Raw genomic sequence first — 27235 nt, forward strand, 5'->3', positions numbered from 1 at the left:
TAAACAAAAAAGGGGCGGAGTTAAAACCTTTTATTTTAGAAGATGGTGTCATGAAGTCATCCGGATCTTTTTTTTTTTTTTTTTTGGGAACAAAATGAATTTGCGTAACAGCGGCCTCATGTGGCCAGTTTGTGGATGAGCGCATCGATCAGCTCCTGCTTCTTGGTTCCGGTGGTGCGGATGGCAAATTGTTTGCAGGCCTCCTTGAGCACTGGAACAGTCAATTTTCCCAGAGTGCCTTTCTGGATGTGGTCTCTCAGATCGTCTTCCGATATTTCCACTTTGGGCTTCTTCTCTGCCGTACCGTCGCCGTCTGCTTCAAGAGTTGACAATTATTATTATTATTATTTTTAAGAAAACAGAAACAAACAGAACCTATTTTAATATTCAAAAGAATATTTCCACATTATACAATGCACCTCTTAAATCATTGCAGTTCCATAAATAAAAAGAAGGCCGGCAGAAGATAACACGTGAGGTTCCTCAAGGCTCTGTGCTTGGTCCTGTATTATTTATATTATACATTATATTAGATAAAAACATATTTTTATGTTTAAGACATCCAATCCCAGGTATTTGTATTTTTTTCCGAAAGGAATATTTTAAACTCATTCAATACGATCCTATTATATTATTATTGATTATTAGTTTATTATTCATTACCAGAAATAATCGATTACTTTGGTTACCTAAAGTGATCGTGTACTTTATAAGATTAAGTAGTACTACGAAAAATATTCATTTTAAACTCCTGTAGCCAAACACTTGAGGCACAAAAATTACAGCACATTTGATGGATAATTTGGGGCCTAATACCGCCCCCCGAGGGACACAACAGGTAATGTTGACTCAATGGCTAACCTGCTTTGCGTTTGGCGGCTGGTTTAATATCTGGATTGTAGTCCTCAGGGTAGACAAGATCTTTAAAGTCCTGGACCAAAGGACCCAAACGATGGTCCATCTGGTCCACCTTTGGCACTGAAACAGACGGCAAGAGAAACGAGATGACACCTTGGCAAGGCGACCGATCGGTGATGCTTCGGTCTTACTGGTGAGGTCTTCGATCTCGTCCGGAACCATCATGTCCAAAGCCAAGGCCTCCAAGTTCCTGTAGTGTTGCTGGATGACAGGATTCTCAAATGCCTCGCTCCTGCATGATAACGAAGAATCTTCGATCGATCTCGAATCATCTGTAACAACTCTGAATTTACTTGTTTTTTTTTCTTTTTACTGAACGGCATTACCTGTACTTAAAACGTAGCTTTCGGACAATCTCCTTCATCTTCTCCACCTGCGTTGGTGAGGCATGAGGAGTCTGCGGGGGTTCCAGATTCCGCAAATCGTCAGCATACGGCAGATAAATCACATTAAAACCTGCAGACAGAAGCGTCACAACGGCCTCGACCTCATTCGGTGCCGTTGACGACGATGGACGTCAAAGCTCCATTTGAACTGGACAGGAAGTCAACGAGTTCATCTCCCGTTTGCGGCCAAGTACCTGGCGGTGCGATCTGGACCTTCGCCTCGTCTAATTCTTCTTGTTGAGGCACCAAGGCAACGAATCGAGGCGGGAAATTTCTGCGGGCAATGCAGCGGCACAAAGCAAAGACGTTCTTCTCGATGCACTTGGTCAACAGTGCTGAGAACAGACAGGAGCTTCCTGGCGGAGAAAAACAAAACGTTTTCCGAGATATGAATGTTGAAAAAAATCATTTTAAACATGTATTTGATATACGTATATATACGGGCAGTTACCTTTGACTTGGGCCTCCTCGGGATAGAGGAAGACAGCGGGCCGAATGTGGTGGTGAACTTTGAGCTTTTCCATGGCTTTGAATCCGATCAAAACCAAGGCGGGATCACCAAACTTTCTGATGGCGTCCACCTCATCTGTCTCCATCACAATCTGCCTGTTCCCGTACACCTGCAACAGGGCGCGTTCCTGTTCAGGCCGCTCATTGACTTTTTTTTTTTTTTGCCTACTTTATTATTTGCTCGATTATTAAGGAAGTCAACAGAATAAGAATTTCATTGGGTAGTTTTACTATGCGTACTCTTGAATCTTGACAAAGTGATTTCAGCGAAATATATTCCAACCTGAGCTTTTTTGATCTCGCTGGGGAGCAGCAGGCTTCCCGTTTGTGTATGAAAGGTGCGAGTTTTGCTGCGGACGGGCTCGTTGCTTTCCCTGTACAGCCGGATGGCGCCCGGCTTGCGAGCGGGCACGGCAACGGCGTACATTCCCACGGCCACGCTCACGTCCTCGCCGAGATGCAGATTGAGCCTAAAAAAAAAAAACGAGAAGATGAGAGAGGGAAAAAAAAAGACACAAAGATAAAAGGCACGTGAGGGACCTGGCCATGGTTCTTTTTCTCTGCTCTTTGGCCCGCACTCTCTTCTGGAGGTCTTCCAGTTTTTGGCAAGGCTCAAGCTGCAGGCCCATTTCACTGTCATCCTCCGGTGGATTGATGACATCGCGGAAAAAGAGGGAGACGTCGAAGCCGCCGGCTTTCATCAGGTGCATCAGCTCGATGATGACACCTGAAACAAAATGGTGGACAAACATACAAACGCCATTCTTTTTTTTTTTTTTAAGAGTTTGGCTAAACAAGTGTGAAATAACGATTTTTTTTCAGCATTTATACCGGTTACAGGTTAGTCTAAAGCTGAAAAAAAAGGTCTATTCACTTAAAAAAAAAAAGACTTGGACATGGCCCACAATGTTGCTTGAAAAAAATGATAACCATTTTTAGGCAGTGTTGTGTGTGAAAAAAATAATAAATAAAATAAAGTGACCATTACGTCTTTATATTTTTGTGTAAGCTGCCCTCAGGGGACTTAAGGTACTTAATACCTACAGTAATTAATTGCTTTAGTAGCTGAAGTAATCTATTACTTGAGTACTTTCAGTACCCAAAGTACATACTTTAGTACCTAATTCATCATTCTTCCTAATTCACCAGACATTTTAGACCATGTTTTAGCAAAACACTTCCAAACATAATATTCCAGGTGAACTGCCTCTTATCTTGCTGGGTAATCATTTCGAGCCATAAAATTGATCTGAACTTTAGTCTCTCAACTAGAAATTAGGACGTAACTATAAATCTAATTCATATACATAATTAACTAATTTGCTGCAATTGATGGCTAAATATGTCAATATTACACTGTCTTGTCACTGTAAATTGCTGGAATACACGATATCCCCCAAAACTGCATTATTTGCAGTAATCGGTTTTGCAGAATAACATTTATCTCATTCACTGTCATTGACGGCTGCAGACATCATAAAAAAACATCATAAGTGTGTTTTTATAATATGATGGCTCAATGTTCAACCTGTTACGTTTATACCTGTCGGAAAACTTCATCGTCAAACAACTGATGCTATATTCTCCTAAAAGGGAGAATATTTAAATGGTTATTTCATTTTAATCGTGATTAAAAGTGCCCCGTATGCACAAATGCTAATTTTGCACCGTGTTCCATCAAAGTGCTCAATTTAAAGCAAAATTTGGTTGATTACGTGTGAGCTGCTTAGGACTCACCGGTTTCCCTGAGGTCGCTGGCTTGCGTGCGAGCTTGTCGATCTTTGACACTGTCGCCCCCGTGTGGTTGATCCCTGCAGGTGAAGATGAGAAGGCGCTTGTGCCCCAAACGGAGCTTGCAGTCCCGGTATAAATTGGCGCAGCACCACAGGGCGTCGCACAATGACGTTTCGTCACTGCCCATGGTCTGCTCTGCCAAGATGGCGCCCTTCTCTCCCCGTAGCGCGTCCACCTGCTGCACTCGCTTCGCACCTGTGGAAATGACATTCCAAGTTCAATTTGACACAGAACAGGAATCAACGCAGATTTCAGGCTGTGGGAATTCCTCACAAAGTTCGCTCAGGTTGTGGTAGACGTAGACGTGCTTGAAAGTGCTGGTTGGATCTTTGCTCTTCTTGGTGCCGTAGAAAACCAATGCAACCAGATCCGTGGGACTGTTTATGATCTTCCTGGTGTACACGCTGCGCACCACCTGAAAGAGACAAAGGAAACTGAAGGAGACTGCATCTGCAGGAAAGACAAAGTTTGTGGATGGGTTACGTACTTGCATGGTCATGTCAAAATTGGACGGCGCCCCGTCTTCTCCTTTGATGAACATTTCTTTTGACGCATCTACCAAGAAAACTAAACAGTCTCTCCCTGTGACTTTGTAGTAATCTAATCAAGAGAGAGAGAGAGTCGGGGAAAAACTTTTAGTTTCTCAACATTCATCGTAATATATTTTAAAAATGAAATATTTCAAATGTTAACTTTCTATTCCTAAAAATAGGCACAAAAATTGATTATCCTTGTAATCAAACTACTAAAAATGAGACAGAATATTACACCTTCCGGTTGCTCTCCCTCTTCCAGCGCTTCTCCATCATCCTCATTCCGGAAGTAGACGTTCCATTCAGCCATTGTTGATGTCTGTCACATGTTAAAGAACATCGCAAAAAAAGTGATTCTAGTTGAAACTGAAACTCAAATCGAAGAAAGGCACTGAAAGAATAATGCGGGGATGATCACGTGACCAATCAAATGTGTTGCTACACTTCGAAGTATGCTAGCTTAGCCTCTGATTAGCTTCACGCGAATTTAGACGCGCTTGCGACATGCAGACGGCTGGCGTACCGAAACTATACAGTTCAAATGGGTTCACTCTTTATTCTTGTAAATAGTTATGTATGACAGTATATTCACTTACCCGAATTCAAGGAAAGTTTTTGAAGCAAAGAGTCCAAGCTGCACGACCACCATTGACACAACGAACAGTGCGTAGTACCCGCGTCTTGTCGTCGATTGGTCAAATTTGGCCCATATCGACCAATCAGATTACAGAAGGCGGGGTTATGGTCTTCAGGGTTGTACTTTCAGGAAGTCCTTTAGGCTGAGTAGATTCATCGCTTTTTGTGTAGAATGTATTTGCATAAACTTTGAAGCAACATGGTTTTCGTACAGATATTTTGTTAAAAAAAAAAGGTTATAAACGACACCGCACGCTGTCGACGTTCATGTAATATTAAAAGTAACCACAAGGCGGCACTGTAAGCTTTTGTATCATCTTTTGACAGTAGAATTGATTGTAAAAATTGTGAACGCAAGTCTTAATCGATTGATGATATGCAGACAAGACACAAAAAATAATAACATGTACATCAAACGCGTTTAATTAAAATCACAAAGAAACTACTGCATCTGGATGACCACCACGCCCACTTTACCCCAATAGAAATGAACTGTAACAGTGAATATGTACACAAGAACTGTATCTCCATCTTTATTTTAATATTTCCACATTGTATGCTCCTTGGAAACTCGTACCATTCTGTGAAGTTACATAAAATGTGTTGTGTAGTGTGAAATCCTTAAAACAGCATTCAAAATGTTTCCATTAAACGTTTGTGCTTGGAAGATTTAATAAACCAATTGCATTGACATTGTTGTTTTCTCGTTATTATTAGTCAGCGGTTGAAGAAGTGAACTCATCAGAAAGACCCAGCATATCTTTGAAACACTTACACAAACAAACTCACCAGCAGATTTTAAATTTTTAATGATTCTCTGATTCTAAAAAAATGCATTGCTTGCTGTACAGTTTATGTAAAGAACAGAGACGTTTCTGCGGCTTAATTTTTCTTTTTTTTTTTGCTACATTAGAGGTCATATTTGATTGACTTGGTTATTATTGTTGTTAATATCCATATATTTCCATATTTGCTCTAACTAAGTTACAGATTGAGCTGCAACACTTTCTACATTTAGTCTGCTGTATTTCTGATTCGCACTAATGCAGATTCTGAGAAAAATAAATCAATTATTTGGACTACATGTCCTCTTTGTGGTTGTTTTTCTAGTGCCATGTTTAAATTGTGCGGCTACATTGTCATAAAAACCACAACAATAATGTGACATCCAGTCCCGAAGGCCTTCTTTAACCACTCACGCACGTTATGGTCTCTGTGCATCATACAGCATTTCATGGTATTGCACAAATAATCCCCACATGTAATTCTAATAAATTCTTAGAAATAAATACTACATAAAGCCCTTTTCCAACTATTTGTATACAAAATTTACAAAGCTACACGTTCAGTTTTACAAAGCAGAAACATTACACAAATAACCAAAATGGCATGTTGTTTTTTTTAAGAGAACATTAACATATACAAAGCAGCTATGGGGTGAACAAAATGCATGACTTTGGATGCATAACAATTGATGATAATGATAAATGATAAACAGCTATATTGCATATTAAACAATTTCTATCAAAACCAGCAGTTAATTCAAAACGCAAGAAGGGAACAGTGTGATTTTTGGCACATTTACATCTAATGAAAAAATGGAAATTACTGATGAAATGCATATATATATTTATATATATATATATATATATATATATATATATATATATATATATATATATATATATATATATATATATATATATATATATATATATATATATATATATATATATATATATATATAAAAAAAACAGTTTTGGGGTCATTTTCTTGCAGAACCTTGAATAGATTGTCACCATGTGGGTGAAATTTCAGCTCCCTAGTGTCTTTGGTGTGGTATATTATATATATATATATATATATATATATATATATATATATATATATATATATATATATATATATATATATGGATATTTTATTTCTTGCCTCGTCCTAATACATAGGATACAGTGTAAGAATAAAGGTTACAATACCTATTTGTGATTATTATGCTATTATTGTTATATATACATACACACATACACCGCTAGCCCTTGTGTCTAATCCTTTAATCTTTACATCAAAGGCTTTTAACACCAAAGACATGCTGAAATTTCACCCAAACGGTCACAACATGTCGAGCTTCTGGGAGAAAAAGACAAAAAAAAAAGTTTTCTAAATAAATATAGCGAGCGGTTGGTGGTTTGATTATAATTTTGGTTTTCAGATGTTTTTTTTTCCCACCATATATTTTCCACTTTGCACATTTCCTCAACTTCTCCACCAAATCAGATCAACTGTGGCTTCTCCTCAGCAGCATGTGGCTGCGATGTCGGCTATCCAGGCTTCAGCAAGCGCCGGCAGCTCCGGGCTTCAAAACGCCCACACGTATTTCTCCGCCACGTTGCCCGAAGGCCGCAAAATAACTCGGGAGCGTCCTCACAGGTCCACGCACTCCCAGTTATGACCCAGACAGTTCACTAGCGAGAAACTCCGATTCACAATGACTCGTTGCGTTTTGGTCCCCCGAGGAAGGAAAACATAGTTTTCTATTTTCTCTTCTCCGCGTTCTCCTTTCTCCTCTTTTCTAAAGGGTCCGAGCCCCCGGCTCTTGCCGGCTCCCTTTCCTTTTCTCGCCCGGCACGTTTTTTCGACGGAGCTTGATGGGAGTTGACGTGATGGTGGCATTGTCCTCACCGTTGAGTTAATGTCACCCCGGGGCTGCTGTCCCTGTATGCTTGGCCTGATGGCACCAAAAGCAAAACACTACATAGTGGGAGCGGGGATGGGGCAGATCCAGAGTCAGTAAAAAGGTACACAAGGAAGCCAGTTGTGCACAGAGGTAGACAATGAGATGCATTTTTTTTTGTTTTTCGAGGATAATAGACTCAGTGAAGCGTCTACAAAAGCGTTACAGTTGGTTTTGTTCTTGGAAGATAAATAAGAATTGCAAAAGAATGAAAGTAGCTGAGGTGGTTTTAAGTCGGGGAATTTGTGATGGTGGCATTAAGAAGAAGCCTGAGTGGTTTTCAAGTAACTTTGTTACATTTCTTTCCAGGTAGTCCGCACAATTTTGGCGACGTATAATTGTGAGAAGGCCAAAGATGTTTTTTTTCCCCCACGCTTTAATAGTACCACTTTTTGTCGTCCATATTTTGAGTCCAATTCACTCCAAATTTCAGAAAATTCCAGACAATCCGTTTTTTTCACCCCAAAAAACCCACAATAGATTTCCAATAAAAGATTCATCAAAACAGATTTTCATTCCCCTAAGAAATTCAAAATATTCAGCTCATTCGATACGTCCATAAAATTCACACACACCAAAATTTTCTGTGGAATTTTCCTCATTTGTCAGCTAAAACAATTCACAAATTCATAGAATGTGCGAAATTTGTTACCGCTATTTCTTCATTCATTCACTCTCGCACACTATTCCAATTTCAACATGCTCCAAAAATGATTTATTAATTTAGTGCTTCTATTTTGCTCAGTCCAATAATTTTTCACAAAATTCCAAAATTTCCCACCAAAAATTAAATATTATCTGCAAAGGACACACACAACAGATTGCGTATTAAATGATTGCCACATTTAATTTACTTTCGGGATCATTTTCAACATACCCTAAAATTTGTACTAAAAATTTGTAAGATTTTACTTTGAGGGGTTTTCCATCCATAATGTCAAAAATGTTGGACCGATTCAAACTTCCCATTTAAATCTATGAGGCTTAGACCGACTCAGCGTTCCCACTTCCCAAAAATGTGAAAATATTGACCATTTCGAAAGCATAAACATGAGGCTTCTCACCTATATTTTGCACATTTCTCAACGGATTCAAACAATCCAATTTCAGCGTTCCCCAGCACGTTCCGCATCACTGTTTATCATTCCAAATGATTCCACATTTTCTATTCAACCCTTCTCAATGAATCTCTAGTTATATTTCTTCTTCTCTCTCTTTTTCTTGCCCCCCTTGATTTTACACGTACATTCTTTGTTCAATTCCTTCCTGGGCTCCCGATCCCCAAATCCGATGTTTTCCTTAGCACCGGATTCCAAAATAAAACGGCAGAAGGCCACAATCAGCAGCCGCGTGGCTCAGACGGTTACTTCCGTGGAACTGTGCGTGGTGTAGTTCTTTTGCCTGCCGTGTTGGTAGTAGGTGGCCTGGGAAGGGTGTTGCATGTGGAAATGCACGGCGTGCCCCACGGCGGCTCCCGCGCGCCCCCCGCCACAGGGCAGGCCGAAAAGATCCGGCATGTTCTCGACGCTCTGCTGCCGACGGGTGGAGTAGCCGTGTCTCCAGTGGGAGGCGTGGGTGGGGCCGGATCCCGGGGCGGAGCTCTGCCTTTGGACGTGGCGACCGACCGGCTCCCAGGCTTTGAAGGCCGAGCTGGAGAGCAGCGGGTGCGTGGAGGTCTTGGGCAGGTGGGGGTGTTCCGGGTGGCCGGGGGGGATGGAGATGGAAAGGGGAGCGTGGAGGTCGGATTGCGACGGGAGGTGCCGGTGGATGTACGACTTGTCTTTGGGCTGCGCCGGGATTGGCTGAAAGGCGGGCGCCCGGTAGTGGGCGAAGTCCATGAGCGGGAAGCTCTTGTAGTAGCTGTGAGATGCGCTGTCCGCTGCGGGAGAGGAAGAAGGCGATCCGGATGAGGAGCATGTATTCTCAAAGCCAAGTGATCCTATTGTGATTTAATATGCGCTTATCGTTATAAGGGCCTCCTTTCATGTTTAAAAAAAAAAAAACCCTTGTGCGGTATTTTGTTCAATCCTTGGCTCTTTCCCTTGAAGAAATTTCAACATTTCAAAAGAAGATACTAAGGAGCTGAAATTTCACCTAGATGGCGACATCTAAGTTCAACAAGGCATAACTACTTAACATATTTTGCGCACTATAAAGTGCACCAGATTATAAGGCGCGCCTTCAGTGAATGGCCTCATCTAAAACTGTTTTCATATACAGTATGCACTGCATTGTAAGGCGCATAGAATAGAAGCTACAGTTGTGGCTGGGGTTGCGTTACGCATCCACTGGATGGAATGGCGCTAAAGGGAGGGTTAAACACATAAAAAAAAGTCACATTTTATTATCAGACAATCAGAACTTAAGAATAAAAACGATTTCCGGAAAGTACTGAACTATCTGAAGAATGGGAAAAAAATATCTCTTGATGACATTAAAAGACTGTTTAGATCATTGCCAAGAAGAATGAAGAGTTGAAAAGTAATAATATAATTAAAAATAATAAATAATAAAAATAATTATGATTCAATTGAATATGAAACTTCATTTTTTAAATGAAAGTGTAGCCAAAAACCTTAAAAAAATTCATATATATATGTAAACAAAAAAGTAACTGTTGATTTCTATTAGCCTTATTTGTCTTTGCTCTGATCCCAAAGGACACAGGCTAGATAATGTGATGAAAGGACATGATGGACATTTAAAGGTATGTGTGCCAGGGTGTGGTAATGTGACAATGGTGGTTTATAAATAATCTTGCCCGGAGTCCCTTGTGTGTGTGTGTGTGTGTGTGTGTGTGTGTGTGTGTGTAAGTTTATGTATGTGTCATGGGATGGCATGAATGTCAAAGAGAATTATATAAATAAAGTAAACACTAAGGTTATGGCTGCAAGCTTTTTCACCATCGGAACTGTTCTTCCACCTTTTTTTGTTTGTTTTAAACCAGCTATGATTAAAAATTTGGAATATCATGAAAACGTTTGGAAAAATACTTAATATTAATCCTAGTTTACAAACTATTCTCTTAGGAATGATTTTATGCATTGCGACCAAAATCCATAAAATATATTGTTTTGTTGATTTAAGGCTCTTAGGTGCGTCTTATAGTACGGAAAATACGTTTGTAAGAAATATGGATTTCAATGCAATACAATGCATTTTAAATACATGTTTTTTTAATACGACTATTATTTCAGGCAAATTGTATATATTTTATATCTTGTATATTTTATGCATTGCAACCAAATACCATAAAATATATTGTTTTGTTGATTTAAAAACACTTTTTAAAAGAAAATCACTTTTTTTTTCAAAACTCATGTTTTTTGTGCCTATAGCATATAATATAGCATGTACAAATTTCAAACAGGGTGTTGTAAAATTTTAGTTGCAAAAAATAAATGTATATCTGAAGTTTAAAAGGCATTTTTTTTTGTATCCCAAAAAAGATAACCTGCGGTTTATGCACTTTATGAGGCGCACTATCAACTTATGAGACAATTGAAGGCTCTTAGGTGCGCCTTATAATACGGAAAATATGTTTGTAAGAAATATGGATTCCAATGCATTTTAAATACACGTTTTCTTAATACGACTATTATTTCAGGCAAATTGTACACATCAGGAGGATGACATATCCAAACAGCCACAGTCAACTCTAGCTAATCTATTTTGAGTTCTTTCTCCTTCAAAATGATCGTCGTAGTGTACCCACGCCGTCTTTGTTTGGAAAGCGATCCCGAGCTCGTAACTAACGCGACTCGGAAGCATTTACAGATGACTCATCATTGGGTTTAATAGCCCATCGCGCCGCCTCCTCTTTAAGCTCGGCTCTCGGTTCGCCGGTGGGCAATGACACCTTCACTGGCAGGCCGTTGCTGCGCTCGACTCAAAAAGGTTATCGTGCCAGGTGGAGTCAGCGTCATATTGTGCCACTTACCCACGGCTTTGAGAGAGGTGTACTTGTTGAGTCCCACTGCGCCGTGGTTGCTGTGAGAGTGAGGGATCCCTTGTCCCAATGGGCCGTGGGCTGAGTTATTTAGATGGTACTGCTCTAGTAGGACACAAAAATACAGAACATAAAACATACACAGTCAGTGGTGGGGTTTTTTCAAGATTTTTTTTTTGTTTTAAAATACATGGTTATTGGGCTCTTTTTGTAAGGTGTAAATCCCCCGCAATATGAACCAACTTTCAACAACCACTTTTTACAGCGGTTTATACAGGTGACCGCTTAGTCTGAATCTGAAAAAAAAATGCATTCAAGTGCTTGTGAAAGTCCTCCTGCCTCCTTTAATTCAAGGGTAAAATTCTGTCATTTTCTATGCTACCGTGTATGGGACGCGCCAACAGTTTGGCAACGATGTAAAAACGATTGCAAGTCTTTTTGGGTTTCTATATGTTTGAAGCTTCAAACTGAACTACGAGAAGGGACGCAAAAACAACACAATAATACAAGTCCCTGTTGAAATCACTTATCTGTCTAGATCGTTTTATTCTAGCTACAAAGAGATGTTAAGAGAAAGTTTCCTAGTTCAAACACTTATTTTCCATGACGGTTTTTACAGTATTCAGTTTGTAATTACTGTATTTTCCGCACTATAAGGCGCACCTAAAAGCCTTATTTTTTTTCAAACGCTGATGGTCCGCCTTATAATCCGGTGCGCCTTATATATGGATCAATACTGAGATTCGCAGATGGGGAATGAAGTGATAAAGTAAGCTTTACCTGTTTCTTTTGTGTGTTTACAGTTGAACAAGGTTTCTCATATTGACATTATTATGCTTTTGAGAGTTTAGAGTTATTTGAGTTATTATTGTTATTACTTGAAAAAGTTTGAAAATATGTCATTAATTGAGGGTGCGCCTTACAATGCGGTGCGCCTTATATATGGAAAAAGTTTTAAAATATGTCATTGATTGAGGGTGCGCCTTAAAATCCGGTGCGCCTTATCTATGGATCAATATTGAGACTGCGATTCGTAGATGGGGAATGACCCGATAAAGTAAGCTTTACCTGTTTCTTTAGTGTGTTTACAGTTGACCAATGTTGGTCATATTGACATTATTATGCTATTGAGAGTTTGGAGTTATTTGAGTTATTATTGTTATTACTTTGAGTATTACTATATTGTGATTGAAAAAGTTTTAAAATATGTCATTAATTGAGGGTGCACCTTATAATCCGGTGCGCCTTATACATGGAACAAGTTTTAAAATATGTCATTAATTGAGGGTGCGCCTTATAATCCGGTGCGCCTTATAGTGCGGAAAATACGGTACTCGGCCTGGCAACATGAGTGTCAAGTCATATAAGATTAAAAGCTAGATTACACGGTACAGCAGGAGACCATTAGAACAATTGTGGATGACACGGTATACAGTATGTCATGCACCCAGTTGGAATAGAACACACTGTCCCAGATAGTCCTTAGATCTGTCTGCAGAGGGTTTTGTTCACATTTGTAGCCTGTTTCTCGCCCCCTCCCTCACCCACCTGTCACCTGTCTGCTTCCCTTCCCATCTTCTCTTTTCCAATCAGCGCATTGTCCCCGGCGACCCTACCACCCTTTTTTTTTCCCGTCGAGCTTTTTTTTATGCAATTATCTGTGGAAAAGTTAGCTTCCCAGATTCCTACCACAAAGATGAAAAACCGTGGCGCCAAATTGCGGGCCAACCCTGACAGCCTGTCATTCCCACGCCAAAGGAACTGAGGTTAATGAACAATAGAGCAAACTATCTGGGAGAGTATTAGCATTAATGAAGTCCACTGATGCGGCCAACGCACTTGATGTCAGCCTCGGGGATGTACGCGGCGCACTCACGCACCGCACGGCAAGCTTTTAAGTTCATTTTGGGGAAAGAACAATCAAATCGGTGGCATTTGGAATGACGCTAATGGCTTTAACCCGTAAAATAAGTGTGTCAAGGCCTGTTTGAATCACAGATGTTTCATTTAAAAGAAAAAAAAACAAAAAACATTGTGTGCTTGTGTGCACATCCGGCTGGGTTTCCCACGCACTAGTCAAGTCTATTTGTACTTGGGAGCCGCATCAAAGACAAATCATCTCATCACTTCAATGACTGTGGGTAAAATGCGATAGATGGCCAAACTTGGGAATACTAATCTCTTGTCACACACTGAGAAGAGAGAGTGAGCGTCACTTGTGGTTAGGGTGATGAAAGGGTGAGGGGAGGCGGAGGAAGCCAGGATGTTCTGCTGAAATAAATTAGAGGTTAATGTGGAAGTCAGAAAGGTGGAGACATGACGCCCAAACAACACTTTTGATTCACGTCTACCATAAAGGGTTCTTGTAAGGAAAACTTCACTTTTTGGAGCTTTTACAACGTTGATTTCTCACCCCAAACACCGCCAAAGTATTATTTTCCTTCATTGATGCATTTCAATGATGACAAAAGAAATTCCTACCCCTCCTACATCACTCCTGTGCCGCCGGTGCAAGGGTAAATACACACCAACCTTATCCACATCTTAGTTTCGTTTTGGGAATTGAGGAGGAGAGATTTTGCACAGTCGGCCAAATAAACAGCAACGTTTCATTTATTAGTTACAATGTTAAAATGCTGAAGTGGTGAAAATGTGTGTTTGGGAGCACATAGCAGGACAATCAATGTCAGTGGTAGATAATTCACCCACAGGTGGAACCGTCGTTATGAATACTTGGTTCCCACAGGGACCGATTTGATAGGAGGAACGGCTCTTAGTGAGTGCAGTCTCTTGACAGTTTTGCATTTTAATGTCAGTCAAACGCCTATTTTTGGTTCCATTCAATCCACGATCCTCGTGAGGGTAAGCAGGCAAGATGATGGATGTTTCGTGGTCGGCGGCATTGAACGACATCACAAAGGGGGCCAAAAACAAATAAACAAACACAAACATATATATATATATATATATATATATATATATATATATATATATATATCAACAACTTGTTTTTATTTTGGAACTTGCAACATGACATGAAAAAAAACAGCCTGCCATTCCCACTTTTTCACTGGTATGCCATTGTGAGTGCTCATGACCGTGAAAAAACGGTGAAGGCCAGTCCATGTTTCGTAATAATATGTGTGTGTGTGAGTGCAATGAGACATAAAAGACTTTTAAGTGCCACGGGGAAAGCAAAATGCAGAGCGGCCTTTATCTGGATAAAATATATATATCCCCATGTGTTTTTGAGCCGCTGCCATCGTTGCAAACGAAAAACGTAAATGGCATGAGCACAAATGTCCGCGACGCAGTCGTTAACGCTGTAATGTGTTTATATTTTATGATGCTGGCTACGTTTGATGCACTGAGTTGAGTTACAAACATGTCACAGAGCGCAGATTGACATCATTAACTCATTCAATCCCAATTAAACGCAATTAAAGAAATAATTACATGTCTTCACAGTCCAGACATTCAATCACAGTAATTTTATACATATATATATATATATATATATATATATATATATCACAAAAAATATAGATTTTCTTCAATTAATGATGGATGATTGTAATATTTAGCGGTTTTAATGGAAGAAACCCAACAAACAAACATTTATTTAAGTTTAATGTGTTTTACAAAATCTATAATTAATTCGATAGCTAAATTACTATCTTACTATATTGTTTTAATCTTGTACAATGAATACATTTAAAAACACATTTTTTTTACTTGCTGTTGACTGAAAATGGTTACCTGAGCTCAAAGCTTGGGTAATGACCAATCATGGCTCACCTGTTGGTCATGTGATGTTCATCGGCTGAATCGTGACTGATTGGGCATGTGATGTCATTTCCCGTCAACAAAAAGTGAAAAAAAGTGTTTTTAAAAGTATTATTTTAACATTAGAAATAATTTAAGTATCAGATTAACTTGTTTAATCCCAAAGACGTAATTTTACGTTTTTAAATTCAGGCATGCAATTCCAGGTACTTATTTATATATATTTTTTCAAATATTAACAAATTAATTATAAAAGTGTTAATGAATGACAAGATATGAACTTTTTACCTCTAAAAATGTCTAAATATGTGGACTTCTCATAACTGCTAGGGGTCAAAGTTGAATTAAAGGTGACAAGTGCGTATTGATGATCTGTTGTTCTGTCACGTTGCTTCTCTAGTTGCGCTCGTTAAATAGGTCAACATTTTTTTTTCTCCTGGCTTCCAGCTTTCTTTCTGCAATGAGTCATGTTTGCTGGAGAATATTGGACCACGTTTTTGCTTCACTAAGCCTCTATTAGCTCACAGAAACTTCCGAAAAGTGATTTTGCTTGAGAGCTGCCGGTTTTCTGCAGCGGACGATCGGCAGACAGATTCACAGTAGACTTTTTACCGCTTGCCTCTCATCGGTTTAAACAAGCTCAATTAGCCTGCGTATGTGTCGGTAATCAACATGACTTTTTTTTTTTCTACCCCCAAAGGCCCTCTGCCGCCTATTCTAGTCTGGAAAAACCAATACTGTTCAGCTGTTTAGTACGCACGCGATCTATCCAATGTTCCACTTAGTGGAATGGCTCCATTTACATACACAGGCGCTGATTCAACACAACTTTAAAAAAAATAAAATATAAACATGTATTACTTTGTTTTTTGTTTTTGTTTTTATTGCACCACAGCTAGCAAGACCACATGTGCTATCACTGGTGCTTATTCAAACCACAGGAATGAAAAAAAGCCATATTTCTTCAATATTTATGATCTTATATATATATTTTTTTATAGGTTATATTTTACAGTATATTAATATTTATTATTATGCTATCCAAACTAAGCTGTATTCTACCCATGTGTGGTATTTTGTCCAATCCTTTTGATTGTTATATCAAAAGCACTTCACATCATAGAGAAAGCATTGAAAGAAGACACCAGGGAGCTGAAATTTCACCCACATGGTGACAATATGTCACAGTTCAACATGGCACAACACTTAGTTATCACACTACCAGGAGTGCACCACCGCTCGGCTAAAATACTGCAAGAATGACGTGGAAGAAAATGATCCCAAAATGCTCAAAATACCACGTAAGGGTTAAATAATAGCAACATGGAGACTAAGCGAAGTATTTTGGATTTAACTGTCCAATTCACGTCGTTAGATGCTGCAGAGAGGCCTCGGGTACGAAACGCTCCTCCCCGCTGCTCACATGCGCACATGCACACTCGTGCGTGATCACGTGGAAACAGGCGAGTAAAAATAAAACGATACCTGGGGAAAGTAAACAAAAGCGAGGCGACACATGCATTTGAAGCCATAGTCTAAGAACACACTAGCAAATGCCATGTAGCTCATTCAGCTGGGTTGTAGTGTATATGCACAAAATAGCACGTGCTGCCTGAAGGGGTCTCGCTGGCTTAAATTAACATAGTAATTAGAAATAGTGTGCGCTCGCCCTGCGATTTTGCACGTGCAAAAAGCATGTGCTCTACTTACAATTAGTTTGAAGTTAACGGGCGACATGAGCACCAGCAATAAAATCGACAAAATACCGTCTATGAACTCTCCATTATGCGTGATGTCACACAGACGCGGAATGTTATTCTGAATGGTGGCCAAAATGTGTCACAAAAAAGCAATAGTCAAGGTTTCATCATTTTAAAAAAACATTTTACTATATGAATGTAAATGCTAATATACAACTACTGTATTTTCCACACTATAAGGCGCACCGGATTATAAGGCGCACCCTCAATTAATGACATATTTAAAACATTTTCAATCCCAATATAGTAATACTCAAAGTAATAACAATAATAACTCAAATAATAACCCTAAACTCTCAATAGCATAATAACTCAATGTCAATATGAGCAAGCTTGTGCAACTGTAAACACACAAAAGAATATAATCATGATTCATCTACGCCATCTACGAATCCCAATCTCAATATCGATCCATATATAAGGCGCACCGGATTATAAGGCGCACCATCAGCTTTTTAAAAAAAATTAAGGCTTTTCAGTGCACCTTATAGTGCGGAAAATACGGTAATATAAATTGCTGTCAGGTATAAGAATACTGCACGTATCTAAAAATGGTAGAAAATCAACATTTTTCCTGAGGCGGGGCTGAAAGCGGATACTGACTATATAGCTCCGCCCCTGGTCACGCCCACTGTAACTTGAGCCAATTGCTATTTTTATTGCTATTGCTTTTTTTACATACACAGTACATAGCTTTATAGCATAATTGCCTAAATCATATTTCAGTGTTGATGGAAAACATGAAAAAGAAAATAGAATATACCGGCATTTTTTTGATGCTTGAAAAAAAAAAGATTTATTCTATGCGGTCTGTATATAAATACGGCTCTGCTTGTGCGTCACATGACCAAACCCCAAAAAACAGACGTGATGTTATTTCCAGGCAACGATAAGAGAAAAAATGGCCTCCTGTTATATTACGCTAAATAAAGCTTTAACACTTCGATGTTTACGACGAATCTAAAGCCCCAAAGTCCTTGATGGAAATACAAAGTGCAAAGACCGATGGCATGTGTGGCTCGAAGGTAACGAGCGTCCGCAAGGAGCCTCTGGGACTAACAAGAGTGACAGACTTTGACTTCCTCACTTGTGTGTGTGAGTGTGAGCTGATGTTTGTGTGTGTCAATATATGCAGCACATGTGTCGCACAGCTGAGAGGAAGAAAATATATCATGGGGCTCTTTCATGCACTGAATAATAAATTGATTGACACATCCCGTGATGTAAACAAATCATGTGCACGTATCTAGGAAGGGCGCAACACTCGTATAGGTTGAGTTTGAGGATAACTGACGCTAAAATGGTAACTTTCCAGAAAGAATATAGGTTTTCTGGATGATTATTTTCGTTGCATCGAAGTGTAGATAATAACGTCGGATATAAAATGGAAGTGTCACTTAGGTGCACCTTTGAGTTGGTATTATAGTACTTAATAGAAACAAACCGATACGATAATTTCAGAGACGATATTGATTATAAATTGTCAAGGAGGCCATTAAGCACTATTTGGAGCCAATATTCATTTTTAGTAAAAGGGGAATTTAAAAGAAAATGTTTATTCAATAATGTTCCACATTTGTATTATGCCGCTTTTTTTTGTTATTATTTGTTATTATTATTAATGTATTTTTTAAATAAATATTGTAATTGCAAAAGTGGTATTTTTTATGTGTTTTGAAAATTGTTTTTTAGACCAAATGCTTGTATTTTTAATGGATGTCTTTCCTTGTGCCAACACACATCTAGTTAAAAATTTTTGGGTTCTAAATCTAAAAGTGTTCAATGAATTTTTTAAAATCCTTTTCAAAAATATTAAAATATGGCTGAGGCAATGATGTTAGGTGGCAGACGAAAATGAGGAAAACAGAAATAAACACACTGTGAAAGTCAGTGAAATAAAGTAAATAGAGAAAAAAACTATGTTGTTTAAAAGAAAGCTAATCTCTCGGAGCAAAAGATTATCAAATTCCGGGAAGAACTTCAAAATAAGAGCATACCAAGGTTGTTCCTGTCATATATTTCTTGTTTGTACTTAATTTTGAAACAGTGACTGGCCTTCTCACACCATTTGGTTGTTTTACTCTAATGGAGTACATTGACAGGTGACGCATTCTTCCTGTGCATTTATCTTTTCTGGCCCAACAATCTAAAAAAAATGAATACCTTCCTAAGGTGTATTGCCGCACATTTTAAATTATAAGATTAACATTATACAACACTATTATACCCCTGCTTTGATTCAAATTTTCTGTTGGATACCCAAATACTGAATTGCAGCTGCTGCTTTCAAATTTCTAAAAAAAAGCAAAAAAACAAATAACGTCAATATCTATCAAAAAGCCAAATCATATCAACGCCGATAAATGACAGTAATCTTGAGTAATTAACAAGCTGCAGGGAATGTTTTGTCATTGACATTACCCCACCGGGAGCCATCTTGGATGTTGTTATCGCTATCAATGAAATTGTCGCACGCGTCAGTCAGCCTGCGTGCGTCCACGCGCTGCCTTTTAGCTCACCGCTCCTGCTGCGCTTCATCCTGGACGAGACGCCGTTGGATCGCTCTCTGCTGGGCGAGCCGGTCACGGCGTTCTCCACCGGACTCACCTCTGCTCCCTGTTGCTTCAGCAGGTCCGTCAAAGCCCTGAATGGCAAGAAAATAGCGTCTCGTTTTAATTCGCTGCCGGCAAGGCGAAAATGGATCTTTGACGTCTTTTGCCGTCAATGGTATGGAATGAGTCATGATGTCATTGCCTGTGCTGCCTTTCTAAGTCATGCTTTCATTAACCAAAATGTACAGTTGGATTATTGAGGACACTGATATGATTGAAGTGACCAATGGGCACATCCCAAAGTGACAAGCTCACTGATTGGCTTTTAACAAGGACATACAAGATAGAAGTTTTTACATTCCCTAATAAGAGGCGCGATTTAGTAAATTCAAGCTTGGCGATACCTTGCTTTTTACTTGTGGTGTACGTGATGTAAAATAAACGTGATGTTTGAATGGAATCGCCACCTATAATGGTTGGTTAAGCGGTTATAATTGAGAACGGATGAGAGAGGTTTAAATTTCATGTATGAAAATGCCTCCCAGTGGATATGATTGCCAATTGCAGTCTAGTTTAATGTTACAACTTAATGTTAAAGGTATGAATTTAATTTGTCGACTTTTTCTTTAATTACGTCTCGTTACATAAAATGCAGTTCAACAGTATAATTACATAATTTGAGTGTAAGTAAAAAAATGTAACAGTTCATGACGGAAATTGGCGACAGGCCGACCGCTGTCTGACGAACCAGCAAAAAATTGTTAGTTGCTCACTTCTGCTAATACTTATTTTAATATTTTCCATTACGGCTGTATGATTATGGCCAAAATAATACTCACGGTTATTTTGGTCAATATTGAAATCACGATTATTAATCATGATTATTCATAATCGTGATTTCATCTGAATTTATTCCAATTTTTGGCCGATTGGTTAAAAAAATTGATGCTAGGACGATATACATTAGGAATCGGTTGAGAAACTCAATGCCATTTCACACTGGTAAATAATATATTAGGGTGAGGAAAGCAGATGCTTTTGTCATGCAAACATATGGGAAACATTGCCCCCTGGTGGTAGGATGACAAAGTGCTTGATTTGACATGTTTGGTAGCAGGCTTTTTGAATGTTAATATCACAGCGGATCGGCTCAATTAATCGTGGCACATTAAAATTCGATTAATTGTACATCCCAATTTTCCATTACACTATACATAACTATACATACGAAACTTAGGTTCCATTTTAGCTCATTCTGCATTTCTGTGTGACATTCAAATGCTTGAGTTTTTTTTTTTTTTCAATTTCTAACATTCGTGTTTTGCCTTGCTCAAGGCCAAAATCCAGTCGTGCTTGACTGGCGGCTTGTTTTGCTGTACAACATATGGACATGCTTTCCCGCAATATGGTCCTTTTGGATCTGGAATTTTTCTGCGCACACACACACACACACACACACACACACACACACACACACACACACACACACACACACACACGCGACTAAACACATTAACACAGTTTTCTGATTTTAGCATTGATGCTATTCACTCCCTTGATCAATAATTCAAACAGCAGTGCCACTGTTGTGCTAATGAAGCTCGTGTGGCAGCTCACACACACAAACGTAGAATACGCCCAATCTGACAGCGACAGCCAGCGGCAAATTGTTAACACTATTGTAAAAAAAGTGCGGCTCAACGGCCGCGGCTGTGATCTCTTCCAGATTGTCTGCGGTCGGGATGATGTCGTTGAAAAATGCTGTCACGGGTGCCAAAATGGGAACGCTGCAGGGAAGTTTGTTGATGACATGGAGGTGATTCTGTGTCGGATAATGCAGCTGCCAGATTGGCCGAAAATAAAATGCTTACCATAGAAAAATCACTTAGGGATGAGGCGAGATGAAAGGCAAGAATTTTTGATCCCTCCACGTGGTGAGATTTTTTTGTCTGGCTTGATAGGCCACAAATGCAATGAAATACACAGCAGAATGACAGCAAAACATGCTAGTGAGAAGGCTTCAAAATAAACTTTACCATACCAAATAATGCATGGACACAAACGCATTGAAATGCTTTTATTTTGAAGTTCTGCGCAAACTGTTGTCGCGAGTCTCAACTCGTGATGTGTAATAATGTGTAATAATTCTCTATAATTGTTATTAAAAAAAATGATTGGGAGAGAGGGCTTTTTTTGTTTTTGTTTTATTGCCTACTTTATTATTTACTCGATTGTGGAATGTAGTCTGCTTGGGGAAGTGAACAGAACAAGAATTTCAGTGTAGTATTACGATGCAATAAACTGTTGAAGCTTGAAAATCTCAGATTAAATTTAAGTAAAACATTTTTTGGACCATCCAAAAAAATATATAAAAATGTGGCATATTAATATTATTTATTAATTATAGTATATTCATTACATAATTTATTTATTATTTATTGATGAAATCTGTTATAATTACTTTTAACACAGCAAAAAAATAAATATACACATATATATATATATATATATATACAAATATATTTCTTATTATAAGGCTTTACTTTCTTAAAAATTTACCTTTTGCAGTCTTCATAAATCTTAAACATCGTGAGCCGCCAGTCTATTTTAGAATGGCACAAAATGCTATAAATCAAATCAAACTTTAGGTATGCAAAGCAAATATTGGGTGCTAGGCCTTCAAATGTTACGTAACGACATGTATGACAGCTGCGCGGGATCAAGCGCTTGCACACCCGCGATCCGCCACGGGCCACTTCATTATTGTCCCGTGGCGATCAATAACAATGTCGGACAAATCAGAACACAGACGCACGCTGATTAGAGGCAGCCAATATATCGTCATTCTAATCGCTATACGCTGTCGGGATAGGCGATATGGTTGAAGATTTCATATCAGATAACCAATATCATTATACATACTGTATATAGAATTTTTTTTTTGCTCTGTTATTCTTCAAAATAAAGCCCCAAAGGAAAAATAAGGCTACATTTAGGTCATTTTATTTTGAAATACATGGAAAAAGTTGTAATTAAATGGTCAATTTAAAGATTAAAAAAAAACATTTTTAAACATAATGTGACAAGATGTCACACTGAAAATATCACGAAGGATTACGCTCCTTTGAAAATGATTTATATTGGACTCTATTTATAATACTAAAATGTAAAATAATCCCTTGTAATGGGGGCCGAACCCCGCCGCGATAAGTGAAAAAACGCGAAGTAGCGTCAACGCCCCCGAAGGACACATACTTAACCTTATACAGGAACCGCCAATAAGCTCAAGGGGCGGTCCTACAAGATGCGGGCACTCCTACAAGACACGTGATTTGCTCCCGGCGCGACAATTAACCAATGAGGGCAGAAGTTGTAACTTACTCGCGCTCAGAAGTTGAAATTCACTCCTCAGTGGTGCCCGCATCTTGTAGTAGTGCCTTTAAGCTGATTGACAGTATGATTGGCCAGTCAAGTGAAAACACTACTACTATTTTTTTTTGTTGCAATTGCAGAGGGAGCTCTCTGAGTCGAAACCGGCAAAGTGGAAAGAAAGCTTTGGGATCATCTTACCTTTGGTAATAAATCGGAATTTCGACTCGACGACGTACAGTTGAGAGTGGATTTTTCGGATCGAATCATATCACGCAAACACAACATTCATCGGAATGCCACACTTTTTTTTGGTTGACTTTCTCTCGAACAAATCCTAAATTGCTTTAATGCCGACGCTTTCAACTTTAGTGAGTTCTCATTTTGTAAAAAAAATATATATTTTTTTAATATCCTTACAGTTGAAAGCCCCCCACTCGCCCCCAATAAATTTGCAGTTAATTTAGGCCAGCGTTAGCATAAAGATACGTTTTAGGCTAATACATTTGTCGAGCACTTCCTTCCAGCCCGCGTCCTCGTCTTTCAACTCTACGACTTTAAAGTCACGCTGACAGATCAGTGCGGTCCTCCTTCGCCCTCCCGTCAGTCCGATAATCTACTGGGGCCGCACATCTTAGGCAAATTTTACTTGACAGCGCGCGCTTTATCTGGAAACACAACACTTTGAGATAATCTTTCAGCGAAAACACAAAGTGACCCTGGCGAGAATTTTCCTTTCACAGTCACTTTAGTTGTCTACTTGAGTCACTTTGTCTTTTCATCAAAGGTTGAAGGGACTTATCGAGCTGACAGATGAATAGAAACTAAAATAAGAATAATTCGGTTAAATTTTTATGCACACCCATGGTCAGAGGCCATTGATTTTTTTGGGGGGGGGCACAGGAAGAAATAATTGAAATGTATTATATTTTTCAGATTATAAGCCACACCTTTTTTCTCATCATTTGAGCCCTGCGGTCTATAGTTCAGTGGGACTAATATGCAGTTTTTGTTTTCTTTTGTCTAGCCAAATGTGTGCATCTGTTCAATGTGTCAATTTATGAAAACTATGAACTCGGACTGAAAAGATGTGAATCGAAGGCTGTGCTGGAAAAGTTCAAAAAACAAACAAAGATATAAATGAATAAGATCTGGTGTAGAAGTTTCTCATGTCTAAATTTGATCAACATTTATATCTGTGCATGAGTGTATACAGTATATGAATTATGTGCAATGTTCACTATAATAAATAAATACATAAGTTTTAAAAATATAGTATTAAAGATATAAAAATATGTATTAAAGTATGCAATGTGTAAATTGTACATGTATATATGATTGTATAAATGAATTATTATTTATTATTATTATTACTTTTTTATTATTTCCATGCACGGAACTCAGTGTTAAAAAAAAACAAACATCTTACTAGTCCAGAATTTTCCACATATTCTTCAGTGCGGCCTTTAAATGTCCGTCCTGATCAGTTTTCTTCTTCTCCTCTTTTTAATTGAGTTGTAAGTGATAAGTTGTTAACGGTGGATTCTCGTTTTTACTGACGTTGCAAAAGCTGGCATTTGAACAAGAGTTTGTTCAACAGTGTTATTCAAATTTGTGACATGTGACATCATGAAAAAGTTTGTTGGGATTGACCGCGTGGCCGCTAACTGCCAAACGAACCCAGACAGCAGATCCCGTCAATACATGCGCTTCATTCCTCTCGCCCGATGCACTCAATCGCGCCAGCCGTTCGATAACACGTGAACATCAAACAGCTTTGGATTTGGCCCTCGCTCGCTTGATACTAGTCCCTCTCGTACAAGTTGTTCATTAGCAAATAATATAATAGCAAATTCTATGTAAACATTATTTCAAGATTTTTGCAGAAGCAAGTAAAATTCAGAAAGTTTATTTACGAGGATGAAAAGTTCAGTGATTTGACTGACAGGTGTTCTTTTATATATATATATATATATATATATATATATATATATATATATATATATATATATATATATTAGTGAAATCACGTAGTGGGGGAATGCTAACTTCCCTTTCAAAAGTCAATGCTACACCGCAAAAGGGCCGAAGTTCCATAAACTACATCACCCAGCATGCATCATGACATCACAAGTGTAGATGCTTAAGCCACCTGAAAAAAGCAGAGTGGAAAGGGGGAGGACGGGGGAGCCGAGGAGGAGACAAAAGAAAGAAGAAAGAAACTCTGAAGCTGGAGGAAAGAAACAACAGACTTTACTTGGACTTCGGCCTTTTTGACTACTTGTTTTTGAAGTTTTATTTGAACTTTGAATCCAGAGAACAAACTTCATTTCTGTTTATTACAAAAGCTTTCTTTCTTCCTTGCCGATCGCTTACAGCCATTCATGTGGGATTGACTCAGAGAACTTCCCTCACGATGACAAAAACAAAAAGTACTGGCCAGTGAATGTGTCAATCAGCTCAAGAGGCACTCCTACAAGATGCAGGCAGTCCTACAAGACACGCGATTGGCTCCCGGCATGACAATCGACCAATGAAGTCAGAAGTCGTAACCCACTCAGAAGTTGAAATCCACTCCTCATTGGTGCCCTCGTCTTGTGGAAGCGCCCTTGAGCAGATTGACAGATTGACTGGCCAGTCAGGTGAGAACAGCACTACTTTTTTTTCGTCTTTTCCAAGGACGTTCTCTGAGTCAATCCCACACAAGCGACGGTCACAGATCGAGGAAAAACCGCTTTGGGATCTTCTTACCTTTTGTAATAAATCAGATTTCAATTGTAAACTCCTCTTTTTAATCATGTTTGGTCGGCTACTTGCTTCACTCTAGTTAAACATCCGAGCGCCTACTCGTCGGGCAACTGCGGCTCACTCCCGACTTCTCTTTGTGTTTATTTTTTTTCACCAGCATACACTGAGGGAGACAGAGATATTGACTTGGGGATTTCTACAAAAACTAACAACATTAAACTAGGTAAACGGCAACATACATTGAATGACTCTGTCCTTCATTACATAACATGGAGGCTAATAAGCCTACTGCACATACATGCCACGCCTGTCAAATATATACTGCACATCCTTGCGCGATACCCAAAAATGTACATACGCATACGAAGTCGAAGCTCTGCATAAGCAACTGTATATTTCTAAAAATCAAAAATCATCTTTGGGAAGGAACATATTAGAAGGTAGTCTGAGAATTCCTGTGCATGTTTAATCTTAGCCGAGGATCATTTTTGGATTCCGGCTTCCAAAGCCGATTGAGGAAACCCGCTCGGATTTGAGAGCGCTAATCACCTGCGGCGGGCAGCGGCACGTAAAAAAAAAAAAAATCGGAACAAGATGATAGTCTTAAAAGTGAGACTGTGCCGCAGCGCAATGCAGCTTTTGCCCTTTGTGTTTTTGCGTAAAAGCGGGTGGCGGATATATGTACGGCGTATTTATGCTTTTTTGACTTCTCGAAGTGCTTACAGTATATGACATGTGAGATGTATGAAGCAGGGATTTCCGTCAGCGTGTTTAATAGCCAAATGAGTGCGCATACAGAGCAGACAGTAAAACTGTAATCTCGAAGAAACCGGTTTAATCTCGATGAGGGCGGCTAATCTTTTCAAATGAGGAGCGGCAACTGGAAATATTGACCAGAAGCATCTTTAGCTTCTCTTGATTTAAAATAAAAAAAAAACGCTTAAATGAAGAAGTCGGTACAGGTTGAGGCCCGGTTGACTTCTGCGGTGCCTTGAGGACTTGGATCCGAAAAAAAAAATAAAAGGGCGTGAAGGGAAGCAAGCAGAAGAAAAGGAATAGTTGATCATGAGGAGGAGACGTAGGCTTGATGTGGAAGATGCCGAGAGGACCTTTGGAAGCGTGATTTGCGAGTGAAGATGGCGCGGTATGTAAATGTTTGCAAAGAACGAGAGCGCGGCGAGTCTGTGATAAAAGCAAGGGGGCGGTAGCTTTAATTTCCCGAGGAAGACGTGACCCGCGGACCGTGTATTTAACCTGACTGCTCTGGGTTTAATGTATTTTAATGTGCTTGTTAATAAATAATCAGGTGACATTTTTAGACATTCCGCTTCGGGTGTTTGGAGTGGAAGAGTCTTCTTTGATCGTTTTCGGCCCAACAAGCTTTTAAATGGACAAGGCGTGAAATGGAAGATTTCTTTTGTTGATAAACATTCGACTAATCTGTAGTGTAAAATCCACAACATTGTATTTTTTTCGGACAATAAACAATAATTGCTGTCAAGTTATAAATATAAGAGGAATTATTAAGATTTGTAGTTAATTATCCCTTTGAAATCTCAC

At 38.9% G+C, this 27235-nt stretch overlaps 2 protein-coding genes across 4 annotated transcripts in view; both read right to left on the bottom strand.

The window, feature by feature from the left end:
• Positions 1-15: 15 nt before the first annotated feature.
• On the bottom strand, positions 16-4819 carry xrcc6 (X-ray repair cross complementing 6). Of its 2 annotated transcripts, none has more exons than XM_088438474.1 (13): positions 4738-4819; positions 4379-4460; positions 4096-4208; positions 3882-4023; positions 3552-3803; positions 2355-2541; positions 2098-2284; positions 1756-1924; positions 1499-1660; positions 1245-1374; positions 1050-1150; positions 862-978; positions 16-313 (listed from the first exon to the last, which is right to left on the bottom strand). In XM_088438474.1, exons 2-13 carry the CDS (start codon positions 4449-4451, stop codon positions 117-119), a joined length of 1830 nt encoding a protein of 609 aa, XP_088294600.1. In that variant the 5' UTR covers positions 4452-4460; positions 4738-4819; the 3' UTR covers positions 16-116. The 2 variants fall into 2 exon arrangements, with proteins under 2 accessions (XP_088294600.1, XP_088294599.1); XM_088438473.1 differs by having other exon boundaries at positions 16-316.
• Positions 4820-6666: 1847 nt separating this feature from the next.
• shisa8b (shisa family member 8b) overlaps positions 6667-27235 on the bottom strand; it is a 28230-nt gene continuing 7661 nt past the window's right edge. For both annotated transcript variants that reach the window (XM_088439175.1, XM_088439174.1), the window contains exons 3-5: positions 19526-19650; positions 11452-11565; positions 6667-9390 (exon numbers count right to left, since the gene is read on the bottom strand). In XM_088439175.1, the coding sequence (XP_088295301.1) occupies positions 8867-9390; positions 11452-11565; positions 19526-19650 (763 nt within the window). In that variant the 3' untranslated portion in view covers positions 6667-8866. The remainder of the gene's footprint in view (positions 9391-11451; positions 11566-19525; positions 19651-27235) is intronic.

This window comes from Hippichthys cyanospilos, chromosome 17, assembly GCF_059441005.1.
Source record: "Hippichthys cyanospilos isolate Australia breed blue-spotted pipefish chromosome 17, RoL_Hcya_1.0, whole genome shotgun sequence".
In the NCBI taxonomy this organism is placed as follows: domain Eukaryota; kingdom Metazoa; phylum Chordata; class Actinopteri; order Syngnathiformes; family Syngnathidae; genus Hippichthys; species Hippichthys cyanospilos.

Coding starts and splice junctions, on each gene's coding strand:
- xrcc6 (XM_088438473.1), bottom strand. CDS start 4,451: ATGGCTGAATGGAACGTCTACTTCCGGAATGAGGATGATGGAGAAGCG. Junction 1,925..2,097: donor GCGAGATCAAAAAAGCTCAG/GTTGGAATATAT, acceptor GCCCTGTTGCAG/GTGTACGGGAACAGGCAGAT. Junction 1,375..1,498: donor GGTCCAGATCGCACCGCCAG/GTACTTGGCCGC, acceptor TTCTGTCTGCAG/GTTTTAATGTGATTTATCTG.